This window comes from Narcine bancroftii, chromosome 4 (genome assembly GCF_036971445.1).
Source record: "Narcine bancroftii isolate sNarBan1 chromosome 4, sNarBan1.hap1, whole genome shotgun sequence".
NCBI lineage: Eukaryota > Metazoa > Chordata > Chondrichthyes > Torpediniformes > Narcinidae > Narcine > Narcine bancroftii.
In genome coordinates, this window is record NC_091472.1 from 276884933 (window position 1) to 276897770 (window position 12838).

Consider the following 12838-nt stretch of genomic DNA (forward strand, 5'->3'; position numbering starts at 1 on the left):
GGGGGGGGGGGGGGGGAGGTGCCAGTTATGTACTGGGCTGGGTTTACCATTACCTGCAGCCTCCTGAATGCCTGAGTACTCGTGTTTCTCAACTAGATCATGATGGAACCAGTTAGTAATTTTTCCACAGTACACATATTAAAAAAATCAATGTAATTTTAGATGATGTGCAGAATATCTGTGTACTTCTGAGAAAGGTGGTGTCATAAATATGCTTTCTTCATGATTGCTTTGATTTGCTGGCTCCAGGAGAAGTCCTCCAGGAATTTTGAAGCACAAATGATCTCCACCACCATGGTCCCTCAACCTCCCCTTCCTAATGATCTTCACCACCAAGGTCCCTCAGCTTCCCCTTCCTAATGATCTCCACCACCATGGTCCCTCAGCCTCCCCTTCCTAATGAGCTCCACCACCATGGACCCTCAGCCTCCCCTTCCTAATGATCTCCACCACCATGGTCCCTCAGCCTCCCCTTCCTAATAATCTCCATCACCATGGTCCCTCAGCCTCCCCTTCCTAATGTCCGTAGAAAGTCCTTTAATCTTATTGACCTTAAGAGCAAGAGCATTGTTCTGGCACCACACCACCAGATTCTCAGTCTCCAACCTATACCACGATTCGCCATTCTCTACTATTTTTGCATTAATTTGTGTTGTCGGTGAATTTAGAATTTGAGCCAAACTTCGCATTGCAATTGTGGGTGTAGAATGAATAGAGCAGTGGACTTATACACAGACTTGAGTGACCTTGATCCTCTGATGGTCAGTGAGGAGGAGGTTTTCTTGCCAATCCACATTGCTTGAGGTCAGGAATATTCCCTGAAATATTTTTTAAATATTAAAATTTTTACTCACTCCCTGATTGTCATTCAGCAGTTTACTTGCAACCATAATTTTGTTTACAAAATCACTGCAATCTACGAACAAATTATTTGTAAGTAGAAGAGTACTGGTTACAAAGTAGAGAAAAAAAATCTAAGGGAATGCATTGAGCGAATGGCATAGCCTAAAATCACTCATTCTACTTGGTTCTCTGCATGGATAGGAATATAAATGTCCCACTTCCATTTAATTATTTAATTTCCCCCTGCCCCCAGCATAAAGCACGTTTACTTCAGCTAAAGTACTTTCTTTTTTTGTATGAAAGTCACTTTGTGAGTATAGTATGTTTTACTCTCCCTGCATTTGATGGAGTAATTTGGTTGGCTGTCAGGTTTTCCTGGAAGCTCAAACAAGTTCCTTTAGAACTCTATCGACTATTACCAGAATCAAAAGGTCCAGTTTCATGAGACTGTGCACTTCATTCTAACAATACTTACAGATATTAAAAATCCACGTAATCCAAGTAATGCTCCGCATCTTTATAAATCAGACAAACCATGAACACAGCCATAGAGCTGTATTCCTTAGAACACTACACCACAGAACCAGGTCCTTTGGCCCATCTAGTCTGTGCTAAACAATACCAATTAAAAGTTGGTAACTCTTATGTACAGAATATTTTTGGAAAATATATGTGCAGTAATAAATGAATGAAAATAGCCAATTTTCATTCAATTTTTTTTTTACATTTAAGGCTTTGTATAAACATGGGCTTAAATATTCACCCCATATGGAAGCAAATTTCGGACATAAGTGATGCTGCCTCTTTTTATGCATTTGGTTTTCAATTCTAAATGGATAGTTTTCGAAAAGGAGTGAATGGCACGTAAGACATGGAAAATTGGAGGATTTTTTGTTATTTATTTAGTAGTTGCATATGTATGTACAAAAATTAGAAGTATTTTCAAGAGAAACCTTTTCTCATGGCATGAGGTCAAAACTGTTAGTGTGTAGTGGCAGAGAGCATAATCTAGGCCAAACATTTGACATATCCAGGATATATGAAAACATACAAATGGTAATTTTCACTCATCACAACTTCTTTCACACTAACAGTCAAGTGAATCTGATCCAATTAAAACTTTAAACTGAAATTAAAATCAAACTACGTATCTCTTTAAAATCTGATTGTTCGTCGAGAAAAGGAAATGTTGTATTTCTTGTTTTCTAATAATCACATCAGAAGAATGCAATTTGGAAAGATTGCTAAAGCATTAAGTCAGACGGGTCAGAATTGCAACCTTTGCCTTGGACAGACATGGACATCAGGCTTCTATACTGCAAATACACACACACACACACACACACACACACACACACACACACACACACACACACACACACACACACACACACACACACACACACACACACACACACACACACACACGTACCCCTGACTTGACATGGTAATAGGTATTCCTTTGATTTTATGAACAGCACTTTAAATCTTCCTATGCAGTTCTCACAGCTCAGGAAAATCTCAGTTTAGTTCTTGTTACACCCAAATTAAAAGAATTGCCTGTCCAAGCCAAAGTTTGGAGATTTTAGCATGTAATTTAGGGCAAAATGTTGCATTGTTAGAAGTGTTGTTCTTTATTGTGAAATTCAGTTGAGTATGCGTATGATTATGTAGAATATTTAAAGAAAATATAGGAATCCTGCAATATTTATTCTCTGAGTAAAGTCACAAAAAAATAGATTATTTCATCATTGTTTATGGATCATAGAAAAGTATAAGTTTTCTGTGATGTGTTTTGGGCATCCTAATGTTGTAAAAAGTGGGGTTTTTTTTGCAAGCACTTCTGCCCAGATATTTCTTGTGATGTCAATTATGTGGTAAGTATCTTAAACTATGTTGTAAGTATCTTAAAATCCTTAATTGTTTGAAAGTTAAGGTGCCCTTTTTGAAGTTTTCTGGTAAAAGTTCTTACTGTAACTGATTAAAACATGTGATGTTTACTTTGCCATGAAAAGAAATGTGTAAAAGATGGATTACTCTGACTTCAAACAAAAATAAAGTGATTTTTGTTTCAACTTTAGATTCCTGGTTTTCAAGCAGCACAAGGAATTGCTGTTGACTGGGTCGCTGAAAACATCTACTGGACTGATTCTTCCAGAAACGTCATATATGTGGCCAAAATTAATGGACAGAAATATAAAAAACTTGTATCTGGAATGATGGACAAACCCTGTGCTATTGCTGTTGATCCCAGCAGAGGGTATGGTACTATTTTCTTACTTATTTTGAGCTGACCAAACTGTGTTCGGAAAACTAAGTTGTGAGGTCATCACATGATCATCAAGTTGTCCAAACTTTACATTCAAAGTGACCTTGGAAAAGAGCCAACAATTCCCATTCAAAAATATTGGGAATCTGAAAAAAGGCAGATTATTTGAAATGCATAATGATTTAAGTTACACCTGAAAAAGAAAGGATCATTAATATTTGGGTGCATTAATCTTAGTTTCTGGTGGTGATGATTACACTTTTGTCAACCTTCATCTGTGATGATCCATTTATCTCTGAAATGTGATCCCTGGATCATAGAATAGGTTATACATTGGGAAAGGATATTCTATTAACGATGAGAATTGTTCTGTTGCACCTTTCAGGTGCCATTTCAAAAGTCATGCTCAAAATATTGGAATGCAGCTCTTGTCAAAAACGTAGAGTGAGATCTGCCCAAACTATTTGCACAATATCCTTGGAATTTATGTCAACCTCAGGAATCTGCAGTTCAGTTTCTCTGTGACGTACTTCTATAGACAACTCTTACCGTTCTCTGCATCAGTTCCTTGTCCAACATTTGTTTCTGAAGGCATTGGCTTCCTTTCTTACATTCACAGCCATAAGCTGAGTGTGATTACAGTCTTGAGTACCACAACTTTGCTTCTTATGACCAATCACTAAATTGTCTTTATTGACCAGCAGTGCATGTGACAATCAATTTCAAGTTCATTTATCACCAAATTTTACCAGTAAAACCCAACAAAATTGTTCTTTGGCCCACAGTGCAAACAAACGTACAGACATAGCATGCATTCAGATAAATATAGTACATGTATGCATATTAATCAATAAATAGTGGAGTCTTGGAGAGTTGTTTTAACAATTCATCAGACATTCAACTAGCTGTATCTCTTCCCAATGGGATTCGCTGGAAGATTCTGCATCTGTGCTTATTGATTTTATGAGCTCCTTTTAAACAATGATCACAGTAAATCACATCATTAGGGGTGGTGGGGGGTTGGGAGACATAAGTAATCCTCTTTCCTGCTTTTATGGTCCTATGGATTGACATCCAATCCAATTCTCTTCAGCAACCGTACCACACTGTGATGTAGCCAGCTAGGATGCTTTTAATAGAGCTCCTGTAGAGACTTGATAGAATGGTGGCTGGTAGCCTTGCCTGCCTCCGTCTTCTAAGGAAGCACAGTCACAATTGTGCCTTCTTGACAAGTGAGGAGATATTATATGTTCTAAATAGGCCACTCCTTAAGTGGACTTGATGGAACTACTCACTACTCTCTCCAACCCTGGTCTTCCTGAAATCCACAGGGATCTCCTTTGTCTTATTCATAACTCAGGTGGTTATTCTCGCACCATTTCATGAGATTTTCCACCACTTCTCTGTGTTGTAATTCATTGTTGTTGTTGATGAGGTCAATTGCAAGAGTGAACAGGTGCGGGCTGAGCACAGAGCTCTGAGGTGTGCCAGTGCTCAGCTTGATAGTACTCGACATTCTGCCGCCAACCCAGATGGACTGGTCTTTTCATTAAAAAGTCCAGAATCCAGTTACAGTGAGTACCACACCAGCCCCTGGGAATGAGTGTATTAAATGCCAAGCTGAAGTCAATGAAGAGAAGTCTGGTATATGAGATGTCATTCTTCAGGTTGCTTGTCATCTCATCTATGGAGAGTTCATAACTCAGAACAGCAATGGATAAGATACAAGATAATACTTGCCCTCCAACATTGCGGAGGAAAATACCACCATAGTTTTTTTTTAATCATCAGTTTTGCTGCTTTTATTCTGTCACACTGGACAGAAAAATGAGATTAGTTTAGATTGACAATGTGGTTATCATGAATGAACTGGGATGAACGGCTTGTTTCTGTGCAGTGGAACTCTGTAATCTTTTGACGATGAAACAGAAGAACGATTGACCTCTCCTTACTTCGAGTCTACCCTGATATTTCATAAGACCAGCACTGTTCTTCTATCTCAGCAATATGTTCCTTTCCTAGCCCTGTGCTCTCTGATATCCAGATATTTATTACTCTCTGCATTAAGTCATACAGTGCTTGAGCTTGCACAGCCATCTTGGTGAAAAAAATCTCCCAATTCCACTATCTTTGAATCTACCTTTGGACTTTGAAGCCATGAGAATTGTCTCCGAATTGAGCCTAATTTGGTCTCAAATGACTCACATCATTCTTTTAAATTCTAAAAATGGAGGTCAAATATTCACTCTTCATACAACAAGCCCACCTTCCAAACACAAATCTGATGAATCTTCTCCGCACTCCCTCCACAGAGAGCATATACTTTTCTTTAGCAAAGAGAACAAAATTACCACAATATTCCAGGTGTGGTCTTTTAATAGGTCGATGCAATTGTGGCAAGACATCTTTATAAGTCATCTTGCAATAAAGGCCAACTTATAATTTAAATTCCTAATTATTTTTACTATCTTGTACAGATAGCAAAAATTACTTACCTGCTTCTTTTGAAATCTTGTTTCGATTGCTGTATTTTTTTCAACAAAGTTTTGGAGTAAATTTTGGTATTGGGCTTTCAAGTCAGAAAGAACTAGCCCTTCAATATAAGGCTTAGAGTTAGGTGCTAAAATAAAAGATCAAACCAGCAACCACAAAAAAGGCATATCACACAGGGGTAAAGATGAACAATTACTTTATTAACAAAATTTCACCTTCAAACTTTAATCCCCTCTTTTATTACAATGCCCACTGATTACTATACAAATTTCTATAACAGTATAAAACTAATAAATTCCCCAGCCTAAATATAACACATGTAATCAAAGTCTATTATAGTTCTAGCCAACCCACAGAAAAATACTTAGACACAAAATAAACACATAAGACTCACAAAACTTTGATTACAATCGAAGCAGAGATCGTAAACAAAATTCAGTTTGTTTGATAAACTGAAGCCAAAAGATCTTTTAGAGATAGAGAGAGTACAAAATTTGAAGTGGTCTTCTTGTGTTGCCGAGAGAGGAACAAAGACTTGGTCTGGATCCTTCTGGCTGCCTTTGGAATGTTCCTCCCTTTTAAAATGCCCAGCATTCCAAACTGCCTCCCAGACAATGACTCTGCTTGGGCCTCCTTCCACTTCACAGCCACACCCAGTGGTGATTTGTCTTCCAAGTCCGGAAATTCCTAGATCATCTTCTGCACATGCCCAGTCCATCTCCCACTCTCTCTGCAGTCCACCTTCACCTTGGCTCTCAAAGGAAAACTTTCCAACACAAAACCACATAACACATAGGCCAATACCCAACACAGAACTCTGTAGCAATGCACATATTTAAATTCAGAAATTATCAAGTGGATCCACCACAATTTCTGTCATTTTTGACACCTTTGTTTCAAAGACCTTGTTGCTCAGGACTGGATATCTATTGTATGAAGAGCAATTACAGCCCTGTCAGTTCAAGATGCATCTAAACAGTTTCTGGTCAGAATTAAAATTGCATGTGATATAAATAATATAAAGAGTTTCACTGGGGTCCAATTAACTAGTCTTTTGGCAGTTGGAAAATATAGCTTCCTCTTCTTGCTTGAGAACATATCAACATTCTCTTATCTGCGGTCAATGAAAACTCAGTGTTTACTCTAACCTTGAATTCTGAAGTTTCAATTGAAGAAAGTTATTACCTGAAATAGACATTATTCTCATTTAACTAATTTATTTAACATCTGTAATGATTACAGAATGATGTATTGGACAGACTATGGCAAGCAACCCAAGATTGAGCAGTCAGCCATGGATGGGACCCTGCGAAGAATTCTCATCCACAAGGACCTGCAGTGGCCCACAGGTAGTGTATAAACAAAACCCATCTGCGCGGAACCTGATGTGAAACGGTAATGTTTTGAATGTAGTGACATGATGTTCAACGTGGTTGTAGATCAAATTGGTCAGGGTTTGATCACCCCATTATGAAGGAAACAGCAAGGAGCTGGATTAATTATCATGAACTTCAAGGGCCTGCAGTTGCATCGTGTCAGGATAAGTTGCAATAGGGGCAGTTTATCACGGCAGGGAACATCTTGCCCTAACTATTATGAGTTGGAGCAAGTTTGAGGGGTCGTGTGGCTTATACTTGTTTTTAATTCAGACATCCTTTGTTAGACTGTAAAGAGGTCAGATGCAGGAAGTTTTACAGGCTCAAAATACAAGAAAAAGAAATGATGAAAATGTACAAGATTGCTTCCAATTCACTCCATATTAATGCTAAGGAGGCCTTTAAGGTATTCTGGATATTTCCAATACTCAGATTGTACCAACTGTATTCTATGGAGGGGTTGAAGAATCGGGCACAATGAACAGAGCTTATATAAAAGCTTGTATTGTAAAGTAGATTCTTTAATTTTAAGATATGAGAAGCTCAAACAAAATGGGTTGTTCAAGAATTCTTCAGTGGTAGTTTGTGGAATATTCTACAAAATATTGGTCCTCAAATCTGTCACCCTGCTTCCAAATGTTATGGGACTTGAGAATATGCTGTACCCCAGGATGACTATACTGGCAATGGGATAGCCTGCCAGCATGTGAGTTCTTTGTACATACAATGTGAGTCGATTAAACAATGATTATTCAAGATCTCTTCACAGACTGGTTTTGCAATCTTCTACAAAATTTACATTCTGAATGCATTCAAGTACAAACATTGTTCACAATTAATGTCTCTTAAGCTCCATACCCATCCTTGGTTGACATGAACATGTCACAAAAATTTGTTGTTTAGTGGAATCATTATAGATGCAAAATTGATATAAATGGCATTTTTAAAATATATAAATTTGTCCAAAAGAAGGGAAAGTGAGGTAGTGTCTGTGGTTCATTGTCCATTCAGAAATCTGATGGCAGAGAGAGAGGAAGAAACTGTTTTGCTACCATTGGATGTTTGTTTCAGGGTCCTTGACCTCTTTCCTGATGGTAGTAGTGAGAAAAGAACATGGCCTGGGTGGTGAAGGTCCTTGAGGGTAGAGGTTGCTTTTTTAAGACACAACCACTTGTTAGTGTCCTTGATGATATGAAGACTAATGCCCATGATGGTGCTGGCCCAGTTCACAATTCTCTGTAGTCTTTTCCTGTCCTATGCATTGGCACCTCCATACCAGACAGTGATGCAACCAGTCAGAATGCTCTCCTGTCGAAATTTGCAAGTCTTTTCTTATTCTCAAAGGTTGTGAAATGGCATAAGATGATTTTCTAGTCAGAAAAGGTCATTGTGTCAATTTATACTGGATAGATGGGAAATCAAACAGAGATTTTTGCTTTATCTTTATTTCATTTTCTGGCCAATTGAACAAAACCTGTTAGTGTATCTTTCATAAGGACAATAAATGTTCATGATGAAGAATCAATACAGAGATGATTTTCTAATTCAGCTCTGAAAAGTAAGAGTAGAACGGTTTTGGCAGTCGTTTTTTCCTCTCTGCAGAAGCTTTTCCTCATTTCTGATTTTCTGAGTCACAAATTCTTATGTCAGGAATACTATGGATGTGCACTTGAAAAAGAAATAAACAACGAAAAGAGAGATGTGAAATATTTTCAGTTGTACTGAAGGGAGATTGTCTGCTTCAACTTTTACTATAAAATTCTGCCAGTGGATATAAAGAAAACTAGCCGTTGAAAGTTACCTTCATTTCAGTAGGGCAGTGAAGATTAAACACCAACTGCCCTTCGGGCAACCTCTACAATAGAACAACTCAGCTCATGATAGTCAGCTTCACTTCACCTCTATGCCTCAATGCCTCAAGCTCTTTCAAAGATATAACAGGATTATTCAAGGCATAAAGGCATTATTCACCAGGGAGAGAAAAAAAAAGATCTTCCTTTCTTGAAACAAAGCAGCAGAATGAAAAGATTCTTCATACTGCAAGATTCTGCAAAGTCAAGGACATCATCTGACATCTTTAAAGCTATCTGTATCCTAGAACATTAACAGTAGTTAGCAGGAGCCATAGAGCCATGCACGCAGACATAATTTTGCTTCCTGTTTAGTATGCTAAAACATTGTTGTGTATCACACACAGACTCACATAACATAGAATCAGCCCTTTGGCCCAAGTCGACCATGTCAACACAGATGTGTATCCAAACTAATGCCATTTGCCTGCATTTGGCCCATATCTTCCTGAACTTTCTCCTGTCCATGTACCTGTCCAAATGTGTTTTGAATATTGTAATTGTAACTGCCTCGACCACCTCATTCCATGCCCTGTGTGAAAACTTTGACCCACAGATCCCCTTTAAAGTTTTCCCATCCCACAATAAATCTATGCCCTCTAGCTTTATACATTCTTTCCTGGGAAAAAGCTATGATTCTTAATGTTATCTGTGCCCTTCAAAATATTATAAATCTCTATAAAGTCTCCCTTCAATCTTCTTTGCTCCAGTCAAAATCTTTCCATATTGTGCATTCTTTCCACATAATTCGAGACCTCCAATTCAGATAATGGACCCTGTGGGAGCGCTGTATCTCTGCTCCTCACACTCCATGGGTCTGCACCAGTGGCAGTGCTGGCATTACAATGGTTCTGGCAGTTGTTAGGTCTGCTTTGTTCATGAATGAGTGAGACAAACACCAGACTGAGTCGAAATCAGGGTTCTTTGTTCTTTATTACCGGATTGTAACACTTGCAACTAACAATGTTAGTCGGAGAATGCATTCTGCCGTTATCAGCAAAATGGTGATTTTTTTATACCCTTGGATACGTGCTTAGAACATCATCATATCATTACTTGTCCAATGACTAAAACTGTTGCTATCCTTTCCCTGCTAGCTTCCTGCCTCTCAATCCATCAATGTCTCTCTTATCTTGTAAGTACAAGGATGCATTCACATCTTGTTACAGCCCTGCACAGGGTAACTCCTTACACATTCCCATCTCATGATGTTTTACCTTACACAGTGCCACCTTTTCGCTCAGCCTCTGCACCTGTCAGTGTCTCAGAGAAAGTCATAATTTTGGACTGCAATATGTGTCTATGTGATGGGGGTAAATATGCAAATATGGCATAGAAGCAGAAGGAAGGTATGGATGGACAGGAGGAGATGAAGAAGAAGAAGAAGAAAAATAAATGCATCTCTACCCTCAAAATCACATGACACCATCTCAGTTGCGGTCATCACAAGAAATGAACAATGTAGATTTGATGGACTTTTGCTTAATGATAGGACACCTGAGATTTGTGGGTTACACTCAGTCATCTTGTGGGGGAGCTGAGTAGAGCATAATTCACTTCCATATTGTTCCAAACATCATGGCTGAGGACTGCAATCGGGAGGAGAGTGACAAGAAGCCTGCAGCAAATGAATACAGAGATGGCTAGCCCATTGTCATGTGTAACTCACCACATGCAAGAGATAGCAAGCAATGTGTCTGAAACCATCTTCTTCCTTTCTCAGAGAGGTTAAGCATAGCCAAGAATGCATCACTTCAAGAAGGATGACACCCATTTCTATGCACAGCATCCGGTAATGCTTATCAGGTAGCAGCTGCCATTGAGGCACAGGCAGAGATGTATTACTGCCTCTGTGGAATCACCTAGATCCAAGTAGAATCACATTAATCACAAGCCCATCTCTCAGAGCAGTGAAGCATATTAAGGATACCCATCAAAGTAGAGTCTTAAAAAGAAGTAGGCATCTGAGCTTCTAACCACCGCATTATGGTTCGTGTAGCAGTTAGCGCAAACGCTCTGACAGAGCCAGTGACCTGGGTTGGAATCCAGTGTTGTCTGTAAGGAGTTTAGACATTCTTCCCGTGTTTGCATGGGTTTCCTCCAGTTCCTCCGATTTCCTCCCACCCTTCAAAAATGTACAAGTTCTGTAGGTTAATTGGTGTTTTTGGGCAGCATAAAGCTCACAAGCCGGAAGGGCCTTTTATGGTGCTGTATCTCTAAATTTAATTTAAATTTAAATTAAAACATTTTTCCTCATCAATTTTTGATGTGGAGAGAGTGAAATCCTTTTCCATTATTGATGTTTTTTGGAGTTTTTTGGAGTTCTTGCAAATCCAGAGGGACACAATTTCACCTCCTAGTCTTCAAAATCAAAACACACACAGAGTTGCTTGTCCTTGAGTGATCTCTCAAAATATTGTCCTCAGCAGTGAATTGCAGTAAATGACTGAAATAGCAGCAGCCTTTTGTGTGCCATAAAAGAAATGTTATGGCAAGCATTGGAAATAAGCTGTACATTTTATGATGAATTCTGATTTAAAAAATTATTTCCAGAAAAGCAGCCCTAAATTTGGGATTCCTGCAGTAACATAAAATCTCAAACTTGGTGACTGCTCTTCTCTGACCTCACAGGGAATCCTTCAGTAAACGTGAACTAAGTGGAATGCTCCAGTGTTTAGTCTGAGGTTGTTGCCTGCTGAATATGTGTCACATTAGACCTATCCCGTAGACAAATAGAGAGTCTTTTCAAATTAAACGGGAGGAACAACTGCGACTCCAATCAAATTATATTGGTTAAGCAAAGCTCTTAAGGGGTAGGAATTAGGTTCCACAGTATATCACATTTGTGGGAAGGCCTGATCTATTCATGTTTCAAAGTTTCCAAACAACAGATTCAAGTTCAAATTCAAATATATTGTCAGAGTACATACATGATATCATGTACAACCCAGAGATTCTTTTATCTGCAGGCCAGGCAGAATTCCTACTTGTCGGTAGTATAACTATATATATACAGGGTATTATAGTCGCACGCACGCACACACGCACGCACACGCACACACACACACACACACACACAAGCACACGTACACAAATGCATGCACACACACGCACACACACATAAGCACACGCATGCACACACACACAAACGCGCACGCACACACACAAGCGTGCACACACACACACACACACACACACACTATATAAAAATAAAGTGAGAAATGTAAGCGAAGTAGTAAACAAACTGCAATACAGTAATAAATAATGTTCAAATGCAGCTTAAATAAGTCTTTGTTTAGATGTCTGATGGTAGAGGGGTAAAAGCTGTTTCTGAACCCCTAACCCTATACATCTTTCCTTGTAGAAGTTTATGTTTATAGGATAGCTACACATATCAATTATAAGAAAGCAGCATAGGTTTTACTCAGGCATCGGCTTCCAGAGAACAGGCTAGGAGAGAAAATACAAGTTTTTTAGGCTAGCAAACTTTCCAGACAGGGATTAGTTATCTCTTCTGCTCAACAGAGACCCCAGACTCTAGAATCCTTGATATCTTTAACACAGCAGTGCTAACTGATTACCAATCTAATCAACAAGCTGTGAAAAGGCAGCCCATTCATAAATTGGTTTCCCGTGCAAATGCAGCTGATTGTGTCTACTACCTATCAGACACAATGTGAATTGTTAAAAGCTATAGTAATCCATTCAGTAATTTAACAGTGCCAGCGCAGTCCCAGTTTGACATTGTTCCTTCCTAGAAGTTTGGCCCACCATTGTTAACCTTAATGATTTAAGATTAGTGTGAAACTAGCCATTTGCATGTGTTAATTAAAGACCAGAAATCAGGCAGGCAGAGAAGAGGATGTTGATGTGTACTGGGAGCAACCCTTCCAGACTTCTTGTATACAAGAAGGATATCTCTTCATTATGACTATGAATAAATGATTGACATCAAACCATTTCCATGTCTGTAGAAAGGAGATATACAAGATATAAAACATAAGCTT

General features: G+C 38.7%; 1 protein-coding gene across 14 annotated transcripts in view; it reads left to right on the plus strand.

Moving 5' to 3' along the window:
* Positions 1–12838, plus strand: part of LOC138761991 (low-density lipoprotein receptor-related protein 1-like) — a 1165126-nt gene that overhangs the window by 1090784 nt on the left and 61504 nt on the right. For all 14 annotated transcript variants that reach the window (XR_011356692.1, XM_069935089.1, XM_069935091.1 and 11 more), the window contains 2 exons: positions 2925–3103; positions 6848–6954. Coding sequence is in view for 13 of the 14 variants with exons in the window: in XM_069935089.1 (XP_069791190.1) it covers positions 2925–3103; positions 6848–6954 (286 nt within the window). In the remaining variant the exon portion in view is untranslated. The remainder of the gene's footprint in view (positions 1–2924; positions 3104–6847; positions 6955–12838) is intronic.